General features: G+C 35.4%; 1 protein-coding gene across 2 annotated transcripts in view; it reads right to left on the reverse strand.

Moving 5' to 3' along the window:
* The window catches only part of PACRG (parkin coregulated), a 210,091-nt gene that overhangs the window by 74,195 nt on the left and 111,619 nt on the right, over positions 1-24,277 (reverse strand). The window contains exon 4 of one of the 2 annotated variants that reach the window (XM_088532992.1): positions 19,707-19,856. The exons of the other annotated variant lie outside the window; for it this stretch is intronic. Within the exon in view, the coding sequence (XP_088389118.1) occupies positions 19,707-19,856 (150 nt within the window). The remainder of the gene's footprint in view (positions 1-19,706; positions 19,857-24,277) is intronic. 2 annotated transcript variants of the gene reach the window in all.

Here is a 24,277-nt window from a genome sequence, read left to right on the forward strand (position 1 = left end):
TTACAGAAACATAAATGCTGTGCACAAAAGGCTGAAGTGCTACTCCAATTCATCTTTGAATGCTCTGGCTTATTTTTAAATTTCACAAGCAACAGTTGAAAGTTTCAGAAAAAATAATTTTAGCAACAGATATAGAAATGTAAAGAGTCTTTTTAGGATTTGCTTACATTTGTTAAAATGTTCTTGTAAATAAATAAGAATTATATACATGATAGAGCTTCATATACATAATTTACTACATACATTTTTCTTCTCAACATAAGTAGCAATTTACTATATTTGTTTTGATTTGTTTTGTAAACACTTGTGAATAAAATGGCACACATATAGAATGAAAAGCACAATGTTCTGAGGATGTGTAAATGAGAAATTAAGTATATTTACGTAACACTAGAGAGTTGTTTGTCACATTCTTTCCTGGATGGCTTTGCAAGCAGCACCAGATTTTAAACAATGACTCAAAAATAATGAATTAAAAAGAAAAAAAAAAACACAACAATGCACTATTCTGTGCTGAAATACAACAGCCACTTATAATAGAGGCCTCAACTAAAATTATTTAGTAAATAAAATTCCATAATATTTACAAAACTACCAGATTTATAAAAAATGCATGAAGAGTAATAATTTTCTGAGTTTTAATGAAGGCTTATAAAATTTATAAAATGTTCCTTTTCTTTTGTTCTTCAAAATCCAAAGCAGGAAATCAGGATTTCAGGATGCCTCTGTCTTCTAAGAGAGGACAGAAAGTCAGCAGTGACTTAACTACAACTTTAGTGCATAGCTGCAAGTTTTCAGAAGTGAAAGCATAAAAACTGATGAAAACATAGAAAGCACAGAAAGTGAAAGCATAGAAAACATGTAAGTTAAACTTAATTTATACATTCTTGCCAGATCTACTCTTTGGGAGAGAAAAAGACTTTTCTGGTTTTGCATGTCTGCATTGTATCTCACCAAAGAAAAAACATGAAACTATATTCTCCATTGCTATCCATCTCTGCTCTTTCCTTCAGAGCCGTGTAATATATCATATAAAATGATCTATTACAAATAAGTTAAAATGATCTGAAAATAGAATGACTTAAAATGAGACTGCCACTTTCGAAAAAAAGAATTTATTATTGAAAATAGTTTTTCATTTCCTGCACTGCAGTTTCAATGTAGTAATTCATCTAATACGTCACTTACTTCAGAAAGGTTTTCCCTTTAAAAATATCAGTATTTTTGACATTTTCAAATTAAAAGCATTTTAAAATTAAATGTATACTTTGAAATTAAAATAAATGCCGTAATGAACAAGGTTTTGAAATAAAATTAACACCTCGCTAAAGACTAAATTACGTTAAACAATATCTATTGTGCTAAGGTTCAATAAAGCTGGCTCAGTGTAGATTTTTCTGTAATTTATAGCCTTTAAGCTTATTTAGAATTTGTACAATCTATACAAAACATATTTGCCAATATGTTTTGCAAGAATTTTTTTTTATAATTTTCTTACATATATACTCACACAGATGCTAAACACTTCATCTGAATATCTAAATATTTTAGAGACAATTCCCAAATTCTGCCTCATTTTGAGATTGTATCTACCTATAGTGGAAATCTGGGGAAGAGATTACATTCAAAACTATTTTGACCTGGAAAGAAGACCAAAGAAGTAATCCAATGGTAAATTATATAGAAATACAGAGATCTGCAATTTCTGGGACCAAACAGTAATTAGGGAGATATCTAAAGCCATTAATAGGACATGTCATGTTGCAAGATTTCACAAAAATCTACTTTTCTTCACATTTAAATTACATGCTATCCTATTGTGTAAGATAAACAATCATAGTTTGATGATGTAATTATAATATAGCAGCAGCTAAATAGGATTTCTGTCCAGCAAAATACAGTAGAAAAGGTACATTCTGCCCCTGCCTTGGTCAGAGACAGATGTTACATAAAAATGTAATTAATAGCCATTAAGAGTAATATGTTTGTTCACTGCCACTTCCCAATGTGAACATAATTTTATGTTGAAAGTGGAACATAATTAGTGTTCAGATAAATGAATTTATGGCATGGTGACTACCACTGCACCTGGTAATGCAGGCTTCTGCACTTCAACCTTTCCGCCTCCGTTAGTACCAGATTCTGCTCTTGTTAAGATTTAAACAGCCCTACCTTACGAAACTCCCTAGCTTCCCCAGGCAATATGTTTCACTGAGATCCATAGCTGTAAAAGGTATCACCTCAATGAGAATAAAGGTACGAGAACTGGACCTATTGCCTTTAAATGCCTCCTTTTTGCATAAACTTCTTAAAATTTTTGCATATTGCACACCCTTCTAACTACACAAAATAATCACAGAATCCCAGAATGGTTGAGGTTGGAAGGGACCTCTAGAGATCATCTAGTCCAACCCCCCTGCTCCAGCAGGGACACCCAGAGCACGTGGCACAGGGTGGCATCCAGGCGGGTTTTGAAGATCTCCAGAGAAGGAGACTCCACAACCTCTCTGGGCAGCCTGTTCCAGGGCTCTGTCACCCTCACAGGAAAGAAGTTCTTCCTCATATGGAGATGGAACTTCCTGTGTTTCAACTTGCACCCATTACCCCTTGTCCTGTCACTGGCCACCACGGAGAAGAGCCTGGCCCCATCCTCCCTACATTCACCCCTCAGGTACTTGAATATGTTGATCAAGTCTCCTCTCAGCCTTCTCTTCTCCAGATTACACAGGCCCATAATGCAACAAAGGTGGCTTCTTTTCTCATAATATTGGTTAACAGTTATACTAGACAAGACATCTTAGATGTTAATTTTTGGAGGAGAAAATGTATGCATAATTTGGCCATTAATAGTGTCATATATATGTCTGACAGCGCAAAAAAATCAGGACAAATATAACTCTCTCTGTGGTAATGACAAGTGCTTATATTGGATCCAAAAAAAACAGATCAAAAATATATAAACAAACATGGAGAACAAAGAATTCAGAGACCACAATCTTTCAAAGTTAACTACTATAAGAAAGGCAAGATAGACATTTTTTCTCTTCACAGCACCCAGGTTCTCCACTGAAACACAGTCAACTGTACCATTAAAAATATAAAAAATAGTCAGAAAATTTTTTTATGTGTTGACCATTTCTTCCATTTTTGTTGCCAAGCACAGAAAAAACAAAACACTATAGAATTTAACATGACTTTTTACTGTATTTGCTGAGTCTGAGCTTCTATATCTAATTAAACCAAACTCACAAACAAAACAAATTAGTGAAGAATCTGCATATATTCTAGCCACCTAACAAACCATTTTTAATTGTGAAATAGTATGCAGACAGTTTAAAGATACAATAATATCTCCAGACCTATTCTTTTCTAGAAACACAGATTGGCAGAGAATCTTTACTGCTTTTAATAATCTGCAGCCCTGTGGATTTATAAATTAACTGCTCAGCTGCCTGGTCACTGCCCCTGGAGAATCCCCATGAGCGCTCCCCATGAATTGCCACCAGTAAAAAGGTAGCAGAAATGACAGATTGTAATTTTGTTGTGTTCCAGTTTCTACCTATCCTTCCCTTTTGTATCCAACCCTACCCTAACATTCCCAACCCTATGTTTTTGGGGGCTGAGGAATTGTTTCATTTACAGGGAAGAGACAAAAGCAAGGGTGTGGTATGTTGGAAGGCTGTGTTCTTTCTAATGCAAGTTGCTGCCAGCCTCCCAGGGACAACACTTAAGCAACATGCTGGCTGTTTTAGCATCTTCTGCTGCCATGTCATCATGTACCAGGTAGTTGCAATGAGCTCCCTTGTAGCTGCTAAATCCACAGACAGAGAACCAAATCATTCACACAGTTGTACTCTAAGAGTTGCACACTGGCTTACTAATTCATCAGAAAGAAAAGAGTTTAAAGCACCCTGGATAGAAACAGGAGTAACTCCTTAGTTCCTGAATGAATAAACAACTACACTCTGTCTTCACCCACCTAAGGCCAATTCGCATGTGCATACTAAATACCACTTGGCAGTATCTTCTAGGCCCCAGGTGACTTCTATCTGATCCTCAGAAAAAAAATGTTATAATTTCTGTATTCTCTTCTGTTCAAAGTGTCTAAAATAATGTCTTGGCTCTATTTGCAGCCCAAAAGAGTGGTGTTTTCATAGCATGTGAACTAGAAGCACAATGAGGGCAGGGCTGCGAGTTGTGTTTGAGGACACTATACATGCTAGAATAATGCTGAAAAACTGTGTAGATGAAGTACCCAAGTCTACCAAAACTTTTTTTTTTCTACACTGTTTGCTGGAGAAATGATCCTGTGTGTGCCTTATAAACGAAAACGATGCCAAGAAAGCGTTAGTTGGCACAGACCAAATCCATGTCAGGGAATGCTAACACTTAAGCAACATGGATGATCTGATGTTTGAGCTCAGGTTCTATTTTATCTAGCAGGATACAGCCTTACCAGCTGCCCTGCAGCCTAGGTTAGGAAGGAGTCTGGTTTGATTCAGTCATGAGAAATTCGCCGCATGCAAGAAAGGTTGTCTCTGTAAGGGAAGATTTTGCAGCAAAAATTTATGAAGCCTGATTTACACAGCCTGAAAAAATTACAAAGCCTGAGGTTGAAGGTTGCTGTTATGGGGATGTAGGCAATCTCAGGGAGTAATAACCAAGGATCAGAAGTATCTAAAGGCCTTCATAGATCTCAAGTAGACATTTTAAGATCAGTTTAATTATCTGAGCAGAGAACCAGAACAGACGGGAATGAAAAGACGTATATTAGCTCCTTAATGGAGTTAGGCACGATCTGCTCTACAGACAAAACTTCTCATTTAACCTGTGGTAAGAACAAGAGGTTGGCCAGGTGCATTTTTATAGATAGTAAACTTGCTCTTTCTTGTCCATACAAAGAAATGGTATCACCATTTTTTGATGAAACATGTGAAGCAGACACATATCTGACAATTCATTGAACTCCTTTTATGTGGTATGTCTCAGGCAGAGAGAGTTGTCAAAGCAGTTGAACATGTAAGTAACAGTAACTGAAACTGATGGAATTTTTATAAATCAAATATTAGATAAGTCTCTGTCATTCCTCATCATCAGGCTGAACAAGGTCAAGAATCTGTCATTCCTGAACGATCAGCTCAAGAAGGCTGATGAGGATGACGTAAGAGATTATATCAAGATACCATTTTTGAGCTGAAAGGAATAGATGGCACCATTTGCAGTGTAGTCCAAATGACACAGACTATATTGGTAGAACAATAGCACTTCCTAAAAAGGAAGAAGAAAAAGGAAAAGAAAAAAACAACAACAAAACATTGACCAAGGTTTGCAATGTCAGCATTTCTTTTAAACACAAAGAAGAGAGGAGAAAGATCCTATTCCTCTTTGTGTGGCCATAAGCTACGTCTGAAGCATGAGGGAATCAGGAAGAAGGATGTTTCTGGCAAGTTTTGTTCAATAAAATCTGAACAAGAGAACTATATTACATTTTATCACGTAAGATTTTATAAAATAACTATTTACATTCCCGTATTTTCATTTAATATTACCCCATAAGTATCTTTTATCTAAACAGAGAAAATTCTAGTTTAGAAAAATCTTTGTTCCCTCTAAGAAATAAAAGAATGGAAGAGACAAAGAAAAGAGACAGCGCAACTAATGAATACAGTGTTTAGCTTTGGAACATGGCGAATTCTCATTCGATTTAATGATGTCAGCTTTTGTCTTGAGAGTTTAAAATTCTTATAACTTCACAGTCCTCAATTCTGAGTAAGCTCTTTATAACTTATTATCTGCATAATGATTGCAGATTGAAGCTCTTAATCAATATTATTCATATTCAGTATATGGTCCAGAAATGTCCTACAGATCTGGGGCATGGCTGAAATTATATTATTAACTTATTCTAGATTCTCAGAAGAGGAAAGGAAATTCTGAAGTTATTAAGAATCTAAAACAAAGGGCACCTTGTCTTTTGTATGTCTTGCAATTAAAGAATAATGTTATAATGTTACAATTTTAATATTAATATTATAAAGAAACTTATTTTATGTTTTTTATGTTATTTTCCAAATAGAAAGAGTCTCTGAAATAAAAGCCAGAACAGAATACGTCAAATAGAAAGATATGATTGCCTTCTCTTTTACCCTACTCAGAAAGGACATTTTTGACTTAATAATTTGCTGTCCAGCTGCTTATAGATAACATAGGGCATCCATATGTCCCACAACTGATTCTTTACTGCCTACAGGTTTCACCCAGGCTAGCAAAAAAACTCTATAGATTTCTGCCAGTTATGTAGAAGAGGACCATGTATTTTTAGGTTTATTCTCTGCAACCTACTTCTTTATTTCCCTCCCAAAATCCAGTTGTATCTGACCCCTACAAGCACAGTCTTCCAGATGGTAGATTCTCAGTTTTCCTGCTCAGAAACAAGCATCTATATACCACTCACTTTTGACCACTCAAGTCTGGCGGGATGCTTGTGTGTCTTTCTCTAGTGGGTTTATGATACAGTGATTAACAGCTTCCCTAAATGACATATATGCTTACACAAATTCAAGGAGCCTTAGAGAAATACATATATATATATATATATATGTATATATTCCAAAGCAGCAAAATCTACTTTCATATCTATTTTTATCTGCAATACTACTAAGTAGTTAAATAAAGCATAAGGGAGTTCAATTTACAGCAGAAGAACACCACCAGGTTGCATTCTTTCAGGAACAAATTCTTTCAAGAGAGCACATCTCTTGTGTCCTGGGGAAATCACTTTTTCCTAATGCCCATTACAGCCATTTCTGCTGCTACTCAGTTAGCATACACTGCTTTCCTTACAGAGCCTGCAACACAAATTATCCTTTTGTCTTATACTGATATTCCCTATTGAGTTCTCCTGGACATGGATGACACATATGCCTGTTATGAGCCAGCTTTGTGACACGGAGGGAATCTGCTGGGACAGTCTGCTTCTCTCTCAAATCTAATATATTTGTAGCTTGTTCACCAGAGCTAACTTTGCCCCTAACTAAGGTTAATCTCTTCAGGCTCTTTCAATAGAGAGTTGAGACATGTAAGTTCCTCCAAAGGAAAAGCTTAACTTCACATATCCACCCCTCATGAATACTTTCCATCTCCTCCCAAGGCCAGGCAGAAATCCAATATATCAGCCACATTTTTTCAGCATTTAACATTGCACTGTTGTATTTCTCAGTGCGACTTTACTGCTAGCGTAGAGTTCTTGATAATCCAAAACAGAAGCAATCGGGGTATGTTTGCACGTCTTCATGGTTCTTTTCTTTCACCCTGTGTTCACTTATTCAAGCTAAAAAGACTGAAAAGTTCACTTGCTTTGCCTATCGAGTTAGAAGAACCATGGGGCAATTTGTGAGAATATGACAAAAACAAACAAACAAAAAGCTGGGAATTTTAGACTGCAACAAGAGGGTCAAATGACAACACAGTAAGAGAAATATCCTCAGCAAAAACTACAGAAATCTCTCTCAAGCAGAGTAATTTCAGAAACTTTCTTCTGCAATGAAAAAGTTGGCTAAATATTTTTTCCTCAGGCCCAAAACAGATTTTTACACTTTCTTACAATATCTACTGTAGTGGGAAGTCTAGCTTTATTAAAGACATAGTTTAATACTATTCTACACTCAATATAGATCTTCAAAAAACTATTTCTCTTTTCTGTAAAAACCTTTTATATAAATTAATAGAAGTTAATGTAAAAAAAATATATTTAACTTCTTTCAATGGTGACATTTGCTGAAGGAAATACATATACACTGACAGCAATAGTAAAATAGTTGAAACTGAAAATATTAATTATTCGCAAACTTGGCTCAGAAAATGAAAACAGAAGAATCAAGTGGTTGTTAAGGCCAACATAAAGCAAAGAAGAAGGAGGGAATAAATGAAATATCTCAAAAAATATTAGAAGCAAAAACAGGTTTGGCAAATAGAGGGTCACAAGAATACAGGTGAAGCTTTCTGAAAGAGAAAATTTCTTGAAAAATGTATTTTCTAGTTCTGCTCTACTTCCCCAGATACCTACTAGAACTTGTGTTGCTGTGAAGATAAAGTTCATTTGTTCTGATCTGTTAATTACATAAATATTTTGAAATAGTTCATTGGCCATAGCTATTTGCACTATCATATACATTAATATGCATAATAAAAATATATGAAGTATTACATAAATCAAACTATGCTTGGATTTATACTAAATCACAATACCTAGTTCAATTCCAAGTGACATCATTAGTATCTCGTTGTATTAACTGTAGCTGTTAGGACCCCAGCTACATACTGTGGATCATGCGCTCACTATTAATGACACTTCGCAAACACATAATAAATACATTCGCTCCTGCCTTAGAGAACTTGAGCACTAAGTATAAAACAAGAAATAACATATAAGATAAAGATTTTTGAAAGCAGAAGAGTAACTGTTCTCACTGTAGGTGATTTCCTCAGAATATCGGTGTTCTAACCAATGGCAAATGTTCTGGAAAAAGAGAAACTGAAAAATAAAATGAGGAGATTGGGTGGATAAACATCCAGGAAACTGAAACATGGAGGGAAGAAAATGAAGAGTATGAAGAAAATAATATGAAGAACAGGCTGTTAAGTGCTTTGAAAGTAAAGATAAGCAACACACTTAATATACTTTAAAAGGGAGATAATGGAGAGATTCAAGATAAGTTGGTCACATGATACAAAAGCTACAAAAGCTTTTTTGTTGTTTTTCAGTAATTTTATGCGTGCATAGGTGTATCATATATACCCAAGAGAGAGAAGGCTGTTTAAAGAATTGACATATCAGATACTAGCAGAACATGGATCAGAGTTTACCTGCTGGCTGCATGCAAATAATCAGTTCTGCTAATCCCACAATTTTCCCTATTTTGCAATCACTGCATTAATAAACATGATTAGATAAGAAGCTGGATATACCAGTCTTTTCCTGTGTCATGTAATAGCAAGTATTTAATTCATAAAACAGTGCAAGCAGCTGAAGCATGGCATTTTTCTTTTCTAAATATATGGACATATTTAGTTAACCATCTTTAATTATCTTTAACTAGGTAACTAGTTGTAAATATTACTATTATTTCTTGATACAGGAGCTGTAGATCCTCTCCAGTATGGGTAGAGAAATAATTAAAGACAACATAAAAATCGTAACAAGTAGATGTCCCTCTCACAAAAAAATGTAAGGAAATGCTGCTAATTTGAGTGCATCGAAGTTCTCCTGAGCAGGTTAAACCTACAAGATGCAGAGAAATCTCACCCTGACTCAGGAAAGCAATTAAGAAGCTGTTATGTGTGTATATACTTAAATATGGCTTAAAATTAGATTACAAGAATTGTAATACATGTACCGGTCTTAGTTATGTGCTCTGGCATTCGTGTCTGATTAACATAGACGAGTACAGTTTGATGGCTTTTTTTTTCTTGTTTAACAAAAAAAAAGTCTGAATGATTAAACTTTATTGTAAAACCAGTATATATTTTCCTGTATCTCTTAAAACACTACTATTTTTTTGTTGCTGTTAAACAGAACGTGTCTGAAGCAAGAAAAATCCATGCAAAAGCAACCAGAAGATGGTGGTGTTGTGGCAAAGGCCCTTTGCAGGGGCACGAGTGGGACTGCCCCATTTGACAAGCTGTTCTCTGCCCTTCAACTTCATCTGCCTGGTCAGTGCACTGGAGATTCAAAGGAAGCCAGTAGTGACTGGTAGCCCTAAACTGGTATGCGTTACCTACTACCTTTAATGAGACATTTGACTTGGATGACCTCAACTAAACCTCCAATGTTGCACTGTAACACATTAATTTTAGGAAAAAAAAAACCCTTTTAAAATAAAAACAATCTAAGTATATCTGTTTGTATGTATGTGTACACATGTGCTTTCACACACACACACCCGCATGAAATAGAAGGGATAACATATTTATTAACTGAAAATAGTCTATATATAAAGCCATTCTTTTTGGTGCAAGAAAAAGATACACATACAAGATTTCTCTTTGTTCTTTTTGTTTTAAGCTTATCCTCTGACAAAGTTAATTTAGCAACTACCGCAAAACAGCTGTTATAAAATGTCATAGTTATGAACGATAAGTGTTGTAATCTGAAAGATCTTTCAGATGGAACAAATTTAGCTGCAATTATAACTACTTGTCCAAGTTGAAAGAACTGATCTACTCCAGACAGAAATTCAAGAATAAAGTAAGCAAAAAGCAAAGTAAATGTGACAAGCATATACTTCATGGTAAATATACTGCAGCTGTCCTGCTTATACATATTATATACAAGCTATTACTGTTAATATTTCATTGAAACAATTCCTTCAGATTCTACATCTTTTTTCTACTTTGCTCATGCATCAACATATTGACATTAAAATAAAATAAATAAGGCTTTTTTTTATTATTATTGATGAGTTTTCTTTTATAGGTTTGGGGCAATAGAATGATTCTTGGTTGGAACAAATTTTTTATTACAGCCAACTAACATTAGCCACTAATACTTAACATGTTCCTAAATTACTTTTATTTGGCTTGGAAACAGAGACAGTAGGAGTATTAAATGTCTGTCTTTGTAAGTATGATATGATATGATGCGATAGTATTAGTTGGCTACTGGTTGTTCTGTAGATGGAGTTGAGGTCTATACAACCTGGTTTTAATATTATGCAATCCTGCAACATAGAGGGTGTAGCAGCCCCTGAATCACATAAGCAATGAATGCTTCCCTACCGAATCATTGCCCCTAGTTTCCTTTCTTTTCCAACCTCCAGAACAACTTTATACTTGATAAATTAGCTAGACATCTTTTCCAACAAAAGCCACTGTTTTACTACATCCTTTAAGTAACACTTATTCACATCACATTAACACCATATAACATATCATAGTAAGTTACATTTTTTATTACCAAAAGCATTTTGTTTTTTCAGGTGGAAGAATGAAGTATGGAATATAACATCTACTGGAATTTGTGAGAATTACTGTGAATGGCCCCAGTGAATTCTCTTGGCCATTCACAAATGTTCTGGTAAATATTACATTTTCAAGTTCAAGCAAAATGTCACACAAACCTGATGATACATGCATGAGCAGAAATTAAGTCAATAGTAAGATAGGATTAAGAATGATCATCATTTGTCAGATTTAGTAGCGACATCAAGTTACCCTCAGTATCAGCTGGGATCTACCGAAATCTTACAATAAAGAGTAAATGTTAAGGAAAGACACAATTTCTGAATACTTCCAGATAAACCATTTCTTGATTTAATCTCTGATCACATTATCATTCTGTGTAATATATACATACCAAACTGTGTATAGAAAAGGTCATAATGTTTCTAAGAACACTCAAATGTCATAATCATCATTTAAACAAAGGGGAAAAAAGAAAAAGAATGAAAAAGAACCACAAAGTTGACAGGAAAATTTTATATAAACACTATTCTAATGATTAAAATAGACTTTATACATAATCTATGAGCTTGTATGTTAAAAAGGGAGTTAATTGCGTCAAAGCTAAACTTGAAATAAGCATTCCAATACAAGAAAATTTTAATATAGTATTTTCTGAATATGTTCTGATAAGCATATTTGCCTTACTATTTCATAAACACCTGGTCATTAAATTGGCAGATTGTTAAATAATAAAAATCAGGTACCTTTGCAGAAAAGTACAGTAAACATCTGCCAGTTAGATGTATAATATTGGCATGACAGTGAAAAATTCAATTCAGTTAAAAGAAATGGGGGATGTTGAGATTGTGAAAAAAATGTACAGAATGTATTGTGTTATATAAATAGTAAGTAAAAACTTGATTAAATCTGTAGTATAACACATAACATTAAGCAAGCAGGGCCAAGGTTAAATGTTAACTTTGGCATTTCTTACCTTTACTTTTGTGTTTAATTTAAATTTCAAAGAGAAAATAACAGTGGAATTAGTTTTACCTGTATATGGGGAAGTCTTTATATATATACATAGTACTTTTTCTAAAATATAAATTCTCGTTGAAACAGAAGTTTATGGACTAGATGCAGAGACCAGTATTTGAATATTTTGAGCATAAATTTCTAATGTAGTTATCCTAAATGTCTATCTAGAATAGATAAAAGATGCTCCTAAAAGGGTACAAGCCTGTCAAAGAAGTCAGGTTTGTCATGTGCTAACCACAGCACCATGATTCCGATTCAGAGAGATCAGTGCTGAGATTCAGAGGGAATTATAGAAAAAAATTATTTATTTCTTGTGTGCCTAAAAAGGGGAATGATGGATGTGCAATACAGAAAAAGAAATCAATAGTTCAGAGATATAATTCCAGCAAACTCAACTTTCTTGCCTAAAGTATTCTCCAAAATCTAACAGAAGAGGCATGTCTTGAAATGAGATGAAATGATATAATATAGTAATAACTGCAAGACGAAAAGCATTTTAACTACCTGAGTATTTTGGTGATTTAATCATAGTGCTATCACAATCATTTATACTCCTACCTGTATCATTCTATTACACAGGCCTTTCTTTAATCAGTTTGCTGGAAGGCAAGAGAGAAACCCCACAAGGAAAAATATTGTCCAGACAATGGGTTTTCTCTTCCTCCAAAGCTTCTCTCTTCCCATTCCCTGCCTTTTGATTTGATATAAAAAATAGAAAGCCAGGTGCAGAGCCAATTTCAATGATTTTGGCAACTTCACAGTGATTTTCACAGAAATAGTCTCCTGAGAGCAGAATCCTTATTGAGCACACAAATTAAAAATATCTGCAATAAATAAACATAGCTCAGAATTACTAAACGAACGCATATTTTAGATGAATATTTAAAATAAAAAATATGCTACCTTAATAAGTGTGGCAAGTTGAAACCATATGTCCCCTCTAACTTCAACACATTTGTTTGCAAACATACATGAGAAGTGATGTCATACAGAAACAAAATATTTTCTCAGAATTATTTTACTAGTATTCTGAAAGTGATTCTAAATGAAGTGGGCAGTACTAGTCCAACTAAAGAAATAATCTCTCAACTCCTCTATATATAGTCCTACTGTGTGAAAAATGCAGAAAAAAATCACTAAGAAAGGAATAATTCTTAATTGGAAGGGTAGCAGCCTTCTAATTTTTTGCATTCTAGCTTGATTGTAAGGGGCAGATCTAGAGAAAGCCTTAACTTCTAGAGAGCAAACACAGGTCTCTCTAGTCTTTACGCACTGGATCAGAAGCCTCTGGAGGCGAGAAGGACGTCAACATGCACCTGCCTAAAGCACACCAACTGGAAAGGAAAGGTGCAAGAGGTAGGTCTGAGATTCTGTTCTTCTAAGAGTCCCCCTTTAGGAGCTTGAATCAGGACTTCCAAGAAGAAAAGGAATTTCTGATCTATCCGAGGCAGATACCCACAGAGCTGCAATCTCATCAAACTGGGGCACGGAAGTAGCTGATTCTGCAGGCAGTAACCTTGACAAATCCATGCTGGTCTGCACCATCCTTCATGCTGGAGCTGGGTCAAGTACAGCAAAGAATTTCAAACTCCACTCCATAAAAAGAAGGTAGAGATGAAGCGAGAGCCTGTGCTGAGCAGTCTGGCAGTTGAACAGCATCAAGGAGCTGCGGGTTCTAGTTCCACCGCTCACATGCATTTCATTTTTCAAAAAAGGCAGAAACAAAACTGCAGACAGGATGAATGTAGATGACTCTGTGTGCTGTGTATGCATTAGACTTACTCAAGGCATCCCTACAAAATGGGTTTATTGGGTAACTGAGGCACATCCTGATCCAAGAAGCCTATTTTGTAGGGATGCCTTGACTAAGTCAGACAGCAGTCATCTACAGTAAGGCAAACTTGCAGATGCCAATGTAAATCTGCCTAATTTTTTTTCTGGAATTTTCAGAGGTGATTATTCCAATGTGAAATACAAAGCCCTCAAAAATATTTCAGCAAAGCATGATACAAACTCTTTGTGAAAACAGTATTTCACTCATACTCTCCTGGAACATTGAAAAACACCTGAAGCCTACAAGCCCGTGAGCTTCTACCCATTTTACAGCTATGCACACTGTAACACAGGAAGGATGTGACCTTTCCACTATTTGATTTGTCTGTGAATTTCCCACAAATTCAGAAGTCCTCTCACCTCTGTTTCATCCAATAGACAATCTTCCTTTGCTTGGGTCCAAATACTCAAGTAATTAAAAGTAGTAAAAAGAAAATAGCAGATTCAATATATGTCCTTTGATTTGGTGAACCTTTCGTTTTTCTTTTATCAGGCATTCAAGATGCTGAATTAATTAGGCTATTAACACATTAAAAGTAAGTGCTAAGTGTTAATAACACCAATTTAATCACTGCTGAGTCAGTTTTATTTTACACTGACTGATGCTGTATTTTCAGCTAAGAAATTACACAGTAATTAGAAATTATCCAGCAATTATGATCTAAACGCTATAATTCTCTAAACATGCTATAAAATATCTGACAAGGTTTTGATTATACACAAAAATTTTACTATATCATCAGTTTAAAATCCATCAGTTTTGTATTATAAAATATTAAAGCAACAAATGCCCTGAAGCAGATGGGTCTTTGTAACTTCTAATTTTCAGTAATTCAGAGTTTTGCTGGATTTTCTTTAACTTGATATGTAGGAATCACGATTGATAGATGCAGGGATTGGTGACTTTGTACAAAATAAGTGAGATAACAGCTGGTAAGGGTTACTTCCTTTCTAGTCCTCAGTCAATTACTGTGTGAAACCTTACCTGGGGAGAAATTTGCTTTACAGATGTGTTTTTGATAAAAAAACAGAAATGATGTCTTTGCTAATCTCATGGAAGAAAAAATATATTAAAATGAAATTCAGGGATAAATGTTAAATAAATATTCTTAGGACAATAGTTCATAAGAAGCCTGTAAAATAATAGCAATAATTACACCCGGGAAGGATCACAATACATTTGGTTTCCCACTGGTATGATAATTTTTCCAGTCTAATGCATTTATTATTATCTGCTTACAAAGATGATATACTAGTACGAGGAACTCCATTTTGGGAAAATTTTAAGTTTGGTATGATGTAGTGTTCTACCACAATATTTGTCAGTAGATATTCATGAATCAGAACTTAGGATCATTTCAGAATCTTAGATTTTAAATTTCAGAAATCACAATTGATTATACAAAATAGTGTTCAAAAAACCCTGGAGATCATGAAAAAGCTTGCAAAATATTTATAGGATCATTTAGAAAAAGTAAGTGCCACAATGGACCGTATCAACAATCTGAAAATAAGGATTTAGTATGAAGTTTACATGACTGTTCTCATAAGTATAATATACTAACACGCCTATGTCAACTGTGAATCAACTATTTTGGGGAAATCTCAATCTCTTGCTTTAAAAATGATAAAAGCATCTAATCTTCTTAGTAGTAGAAGAAATTGAAAAAAAAAAAAAAAAGAGAGAGAGAATAATCTAAAAGCTCAAAACGCAGAGGAAAAATGAAGAGAAACTCAAGTATATTAGCCTGTAAAATTTGGTATCAAAGCCACACTTTTTCTGGAACCTGAAAAATTATTTCTGAATACCCAAAGTGGGCAATTGTAAATGATTTTAGAATATGATTGATGTGCTTTGTGTAAGTACCTTTGCATTTTTGGTGAAAGGAGAAGGCAGTAGAAATGCCTGAGTTCTGAGTGAGAGATTTTCTTCCGAACATGTTCAATCACATTAAAGGATAATTGCTGCTTTTAGTAATGAGCATGAACCTCTCGGAAGAGCATTGCTGCCTCTGGAATACACAAGCACCTTTGAAACACCTCCATCGCTAATACGTGGAAACTGCTACCTGTAGGCACAGTCTCCCACTTCTGCAATTATACTCTTCTCAAAAGTGTTGCTTCCTCCTTTAGAGTGTACCAAGTATTATGGTATCTTGCTAAATATAGCACTCGAAAGCATGTGAAATACCTCTCAGATAGGAGAGTGTGAAGTTCAGTTGCTTAAAAGCTCGTGGCATAACCCTGCTTTGTGGTCGCACACCTGAATGAGTGCTACAATCCAGCCACAGCAGATACTCTCAGTCATGTTTCTACAATTTTATTTTAAAGGACTGACTATATAGGCAGAGAGTGATGGAAGTTTATGTTAGCTCTAAGTTGCTGATGGTGCCAAAGCATTTGTGTTGCAGCCAAAACACACATGGGCTGCAGTATGCCCCGTCACCATTGTTTGCTTAACAGTGACTGAAACAAGTCATAGCTGTGATCACTGGCCAGAGGCATGGAAAGGTCCATCCTTCCATAGTGCTGTGCCATCCCATAGCTTTCTGTTGGAGGCTTGTAAATGACAATTATATTTATCTATTATTTTATTCTATTCTACAGGATTTTATTTCCAATGTTTTTAAAAGCTGTTACTGACCACTACTGAATAATATAAATTGATGACATGAAAATATTTTTGGACACATAAATTGAAGTAGCCACAGCTGTTACGAGCGCAGAGAACCGTTGCCAAACTAGATCAGTGAAGCTTTCTTTTGCCAGGCAGGTAAATTAAACAACAGAAATCTTCAATTGGTTAGATGATAGTTCAAAACTGTCTGATATTATTAATAAATATTTTTTTGTTGTTGTTTCCAGTGGTAACAGCATCTTCCAAGCTTTGAGGAATCTATTTTGTCCCTTCAATTCTTATTTTCTGTCTGCTGTCGCAAAAGAACATTCATTTTATTTCTTCTTAAATTGTATTTTCCTCAGATACTCCACAGATTTACACAAGACAGCTTTTATAAGCTTTAAGTGAGATGCCCAAAATGAAAAGGTTTTACGGTGCACAAAAAAAAAAAATCTGTTTTACTGTATGAATGTTTTCCTTCCCTCTTCTATAGGCTGAAATGAGTTTCTAAGAATACATTTAACTTACAAATATAAGTGAAAAGTAAAGTGACATTATTGGATTAATAATAGACCTAGTAGTCATTACCACGACTTTCTTGTTTCTTGTAGCATAAGGTAGCGTATTTGCGTATTTGTTGGAGAGCTTGCTCAGAGATTGCTAGTCCCTCCTCAGTCTGCAGGGATTAGACCAACTGCTCCTACATCTCAGACATATTCCCTAACCACAGGGATAAAGTCATGTTCCCTTCCTCTTATTCCCTTGCGGGCCTTATGACTCTGCCCAGTAGTTTCAACAGTTTCAGCAGGAAGCTTCAGTCCATTTTCAGAGCACACTCTATCCCTCACGCACTCTATACCCTGCACCCAGAGCGCTGCACAGGGGAGGTAGCATCACCACCAACACAACCTTGCTATTTTGGGCTTTAGCACTCAGGAGTCCGCATGAATATAGAGCTATCATCTCCTGTGAGCCAGGGGCTTAAGCTACAGAGAGAGCACAGATTTACATGTATCAGACTTGGTTTTTGGACTAGGGAGGAGCCCCTTGCCCACTATGTAAACTCTTGCGAAGTGCACTGAAATCTCTCCTCTGGTTTTATAGACAGAGTAGGCCTGGATCTTTCCCACTGGGATTTGTAACTTGATTTGTATTGAACTATATTTAGCTGACAGATAGGGAATAAAAACACATTTCATGACTCAACTCTCTGAGCATATGTTTTAGATGTTTTCCATAATTACACCTTTGAAATTCATTTTGCATCGTATTCTCCTCTTTTTTAGGTCCCCAAAATTCCTAATAATAAATTCACCTCTGTATAAGAAATATGATCAATATAAGATGACACAATTCTTCCACATGCAACCTACATACCTGCTCCTCCACATCTGTAATATCACAGACCCAATTACAGAACATATGCCCGACAATTCCATGTCTGAACTATGCCTGTTTTGCATCTCACAAGCTCTAACTATAAAATGTATTTGGCATGCCTTAATTTGTTGGCCTACTTACTGTTTGTATATTTAATACAGGATGTAAAAAGATTTGATAATTAAAGGTAGAGGCCACAAGCTTAAATGTTTGAACTGTCACTACTGAATATTCATTTTTAGCAAAGTAAGCTAGGAAATAGAACTGATATTGTTCTTTATGTCTATTGATGGATGAGTATCATCTTTTAGTTCTTGAATGCCAAATATGAACTGAGTGTACTAGGCACAAATTCAGATAGCACAGATGTCACGCAAAAATGTTGAAAATGTGTTTTAGTATGATATCAATTTGATCTAAACTCAGGATATGTTTAGTACATGTTTAATACCTTATTACGCTATGTACTTAGTATACATGAGCTTTCCCTGTTATCCATCTGAAACCAGCGCAGTTCAGCTTAGTCAAGAGGATTTATGGCCTACTTCAGGCTGCAATTTGGAAAAATGTGCATTGTACATTCATTAATCAATGGGAGCCTTCTTTTTACAGTCTGTATTTTCTGCCAGACACTGAAATTGGATCTGTTAAGGGGAATCTTCTAATTCAAAAGGAGCCTTGCAGAATTCAGCTCAATCTATGGATTTCATTCCTATTCTTTCATGCCATGACTTGTAGAAAGCCATAGTTCTCATTTGAACCACCTTGTGGAATACCATTCCACATTATTGAAACTTTCTTACATGCATGTATGTAAAGGAGTCTAAAATCTAAATCTCATTTAATTCTCACCTGGACAGGTGTTTTTCAATCAGAAATATTAAAAGGGTGAGCATAAGACAAAAGACTGTGTGGTGACACAAACAGAAAGTACAATAGGAAGTTAAGTCCTGTAGATACCCACTGAGATGACATGAATTTCATGAAAAATTTGCCAAGACTTCATCTGCAAGATTGTGAGGAATTAACTTTTTTTAAACCATAAGTTACATGTGAATAACATGAATGTTAAAGTCAATAACTTGGGAGGTAATTGAATGGATAGTATGCACACAGATTTACTACAGAAACAAGGTTATATATAGTAGCTTACTTTTGTAAGACACATCATTTGATTTCACCCTGTGACTGTGGCCTAAATACACTCACAGTACACTATATTCACAGTACTATACTTATTAAAGACTGAAACTGGCAGTAGAGTTTTGCACTACAAAGAAAATACTATACTCCACTGTGGGTTCAAACTAGCTCTAAATGTCTCTATAATCTAACTTACTAAGTGAGCAGGAATAACTTCAAACATCACTGTTCTGCTAGACATTACGTAACGTAAAAGTTTTCTATGGGGAGGAGTTCTCTAGTCCATCAACTTAATTAAATTGATTCCTACTTTTATTTTTACTCGTTCCTAAACCAATAAGTAGTACTGGGTAACAGTGATTTTTGCTGGTGAATGAGCACAGAACAGAATCAAAGACTGGACCTATTACTAACATACTTGGAGAGAGGAAAAAAACCTTTGCAAATTATTAATGTATTCAAAAGACTGTTACAAAACTTTACAATTTAATTATTGGAAGATTACAGAACTGCTTCAGTGCTTCTCAACTGCATTAAATAAGCTGTATGTGCAAGGAGTAATAAATGAAATTGTTAATTTTAGTGCATCCTTAGGGAATATCAAGAGGGAGGGGGTTACATTATTTAGAGCTCCAAATGGATTTGAGTTTATATACAGTAATAAATCTTAACTACATTGTTAATTAACCCTGCCTCAAGCCCTCTTTTACCTTAGGGGTTGAAAGACACAGTGTCTGTTAGGATAACTCACCATTCATATTCTTAAAGATGTTTAGGACTGGGAGGATTTGCCGATAATAGGGCACCAAGGCCTCCCCCACCATGTCGGCTGATACCACCAGGTGCTGGAGGACTTTCAGCGTGATGCAGATGACCTGTCGGTTACGAAGGCTCAGAGCATCTGTGATGTAGAAAGAACGACAGGCAGAAAAAGCAGAATTAACTTCTAAAATGTAAAGGGAGGGGGAGGAGTCCTCTAATGGACAAATTTAATTAAACTGTATGCTACTGGGGATTGTAAGTGGGCCTTTATTAGCCCAGCTTTGAAAGATCCCAAAGATGGATTGCAGTCCTGATGTTATAAAACACTGCCTTGTCTGATTGTTATTTGTTCCCACAATTTGTGCTGACTCTTCAGTAACCCAAAGAATGTAGCTCATTATTCCCTCATGCTGCCAGTGTAATGCTGGCCTGGTCCAAAAAAAAAAAAAAGTCAGTAAGTACCATTTGGGGCCAATGGAACCATACAAATGCAAGACAACCTGCAAAGGTTGACAACAGATACATTCTAGTGCAACAATTAGCCTATTTGTATGTTTGTTCCCATTTATTTTGCAATTATTTTATTCATTCAACTAACAATTCCAGCTATTCTGAGAATCAGTACAATGAAGCAAATGTTTATAGGGAAGGAAAAACAAAAAAACCTTGTAGGCTTTTTAAAAAAGACAAACATTCTAGAAAAAGAAAAAAGATTTCATCTTGCCTACTTAGACTTTTCTCTCAGCTTTCAGTGTCATGCTTCTAATCTTATGACACGAAGATATTTCATGAGTACCGTTTGTTTCTGTTCTTCCTTGGTTTTAATAAAAGAAGGTATTCTGCATTCTCTTTTGTAATTAAAAATGAATCATGCTTGAAAAGTTTTGTATTTCTTTTTTCTTTCTTTTTTTTTTTCCTCCTAAATCTCTCTAATGATAAGGCCTCCTTTGAAATTATGCAGCTGGGGACAGTTGTCATATTTGGGATGCTATTATTTATTGGTCTAATTCTTCAGTGCTTTACCCACTTACATAGACCTTTACATCATTGCATTGTGAAAGCAAAATCTGTAAAAGCTATGCTGGCGTTCAATGCCACAGATGTCAGAGCCACTGAAATACAGTCACGAATACAACTGTATTTAAAGAGGAATTACTTGCTAATGATTTCCTTAGGAATTCTCTCTTTTTGTTCAGGTAATGGGATAGAGTATTTCCAAAAAAAAGTTTTGTCAATATATATAGTATATGCTGTTCCATAGGGAATGTGGTAGCATTTTGACATGAGAACAATGTCAGTTATCCCATCTCCTCAAGCAGGGCCCCTGTGCCTCACCTGCTCCTGCTCCCCTTCTCATGAGTGCTGATGATTGAAAAAAATCAGCACAAGGAGGGGAAAGGCAGATTTATAAAGGTGACTATGTAGAAACAACTCCTGAAAATCAGATAATAAGTAATGTCTCTTTTTATGCCTCTCTACGTGCTTACTAAGAGCATGCTAACATTACTGCTAAACAACAGTGAGGAAGTCTAAGGTATAAAGTGGCTCTAGTGCATCACAGGGTGATCCAAAGTCAAAGAAGCGCTGTTAAGTGAAAAACTACTGAGGTTGGAACACACCGGCTTATCCATGACCAAACTGTCACAAGCAGAACTGAACTATGAGGGAAATTACCACTGTTCCTTGTAATTTTCTATAAAACAATCATTGTAAAAATTGTCCTAGCAGGCATCATGACCTCTCAGTCCTTAACCAATGCACAAATTTTACCTACTTCTATGAATGATTTTTCCTGACTGCAGAAACAGGCCTATAGGATGAGGGCCCTTACTTTTTGGCATGCGGAGAGAAACATTTAAGAGAGAATGGGCTGCCCAACATCCCACAGGAAGTCTTTGTCTGCAGAAACCTTCGTCTCCCCAAGGTTTTCAGGCAGTTTCCCATTTTCAAAATTCCGCCTCTGCAAAGACAGCTCTGTGTGGGGTGGGAGCTGGGACTGTCTGAGCAGCCTCAGTTATTGCAGCAAGTAAGTACTTCCTGGGTCCAGAAGAATGTTTCCAAAGAACAGCTCATCACAGAAATTATCGTGCAAGTATGGGCAGATGAACGTTTCCTTGCATCTGAGTTGTGCCATAACCGTACTTACTGGAGCTTTGATTGGTAATACTGGCACTTACCTCTTCTGCATACTAGCAAAATAATTTGGACCTCTATTCCTGCCCTCACAATACGGGCACATCCTCTCACCAGTTTGACACACATGACAAAAGAATTTGGATCAAGATGCTGAATGCCAGTGATGGATATGGTAGAACCGAACAGACTGCAGAACCTGAGCCTGAAGCCCTTCAAAATTGCAGAAATTTGCAGCGTGTGTTAGGAAAACACTTGTAAATATCAAAAGTAAGATCAAATTGACTGCAGAACTGTTGTTGTTATTATTAAATATTTGGACTGTGGCATACATAACACTCAACCAGCTCCTGGCTTGATTATATTAGGCACTGTATAAACATTTAATTAGAGACAGTCCCTGCCCCAAGGATATATCAATTTCAAACATATGTTTATTTTTTTTAAATCTGGTAATTATTTTCTGTGTACTACCATCGCTGTAGACCATTCTCCCACATGAATCAAGGGAAGAAAATTTTAATGCTATATATGAAATAAGTGCACTTTAACAGTCTGGAAAGCTTCAGTGTTATCTGGAGGTTGCTGAAACAGTAAAAGGTATGAAAGTGCTAATATCCCTATACAGAAGTCAGGCAGCTCTTTCTAAAATCTTTAATATAGAACATCCTTTCCTAAAGAAGAAAACATGTTAAAAATCAAAACTATTTTAATTTGAAAGCATGCAAGGCATTTGCTCTTGACCCAAAATTCTGTTGTTAAGATGTGGATATTGACAACTCGAGCAAACTGAATGACCTGTTTGCCTTTCAAAGATATCTTTCCATCCTAATGGGTTTTTGGAGGATCTTACTCCTTTAATCATATATATTTCCTTTTGCTCAGCATGCTATGAATTGTAGAATTCTGTTATGCAGAAAGTTTTTAAAAAATAATAAACTGACTCTGTTGCTTGCTGGTTCCAAAACTTTGTCCGTTAATGCTATCAGCTCAACAATTTTACATGCAATCAGTTTGTACTCTTTTCCGGGAGATTCTCCAGCTTTAATAAATTGGTAAATACAAGAATAAAATGAGGCATGTACTTTAACTTCTCCTTCTAACATTATTTTTTTCAAGCAAGTATTTTCTGAAGTTCACCATAATAAAAGACAATTTGAAAAAAAAATAGGATAAACGTGAGCACAGTAAAATAAAAGTTCAGTAACCAAGTAAGCTCAGTGTTTCTTGTATTGAAAAGCAGAGTAATAGTTATGAAGTTTGCAAATTTATTTGCGGTACTGTGCATTTTTTTACGAAGGAAGACGGATATAGAACAGTGTTCTGTACCAAAACTTGCTAGCAATGAGCTGATATATACCACAAATCCATTAGCAGCTACAATGAAAATCTGCTTCATTAAGGTGCATTGACAATGTAGGCAAATTTAGAATTTTCTTTTGTTAATTTCTTTTAATTGCAGAGACTTTTCTTAACATACATGCTGCTTGCTTGATTATCAGTTTAGATGGAAGAAGCTTATAAATGCAGCAATAAAAAAGACTATTTTAAAAAGCTGAGATCGTTTTCTGCAGTAGCACTTCTAATATTTCAAAGAAAAAGATCTAGAAGCAAACTTAGTTAATGTTTTCTTTCTATTTGGCAGGTCAGAGAATCCTATGGCAGTTCCAGATGTCACCTGCAATAGAAACTACACGTCTCTTGTTTGGAATTTATACATTCTGAAAGTCAGGAAACATGGTCGAAAATCTCCTAGTATACAATGGATCTTTTCCATAAGACACAAAATTTTCACTAAAGAGACCACTTCAGAAATTTCTTTCCCAGACTGAAAGCCTAGACTTTACAGAATCAAATTGTATTCCACACATTTCCAACTTTTCCCTAAACATTAAAGTTTAGATACTGATAGTTCATTTAAAATTATTTGATAAATGAATCCTGATTAACTTAAGCTCTCCTTTCAATATTTTCAACCCATTTTTCTAATACACCCATGGATCTATGTTTAGAAATGCACTGCCAGTTTCCATTTTCTATTTAGGTCTCAAAACCAAAAAGTAAAACCAATTTAGTTAACACTCATGTCTTTCCCCTCATTTGAACATGAAGCAGAGCAAGATCCTTAGAGCAGATCTCCTGCAGGGCAATAAGCCCTCAGACTATAGATGCTGCTATTGCTGTGGTGCACTTGATCTTGTTGATTTTAAAGTTTATGAGCTGCTTAGATTTGCAGAGTCAGGCTTAAAGAACTACTAATATGAAGTGTCCTCAAAACGTAATTGATGATACATGCTTATCTTGAACAGCATTTTGTCCAAAACTTTCCAAATGCATAATACTTCCTGAACGGAAATACCAACTGAACTGAAACCAAAATAACAACCTCATGTTTCACATTGTTTTTAATACAGTTAAATGTTTTAT

The sequence above is a fragment of the Tinamus guttatus genome, unplaced genomic scaffold, assembly GCF_059628265.1.
Source record: "Tinamus guttatus ecotype Peru unplaced genomic scaffold, ASM5962826v1 Tinamus_guttatus_pri_ptg000473l, whole genome shotgun sequence".
In the NCBI taxonomy this organism is placed as follows: Eukaryota; Metazoa; Chordata; class Aves; order Tinamiformes; family Tinamidae; genus Tinamus; species Tinamus guttatus.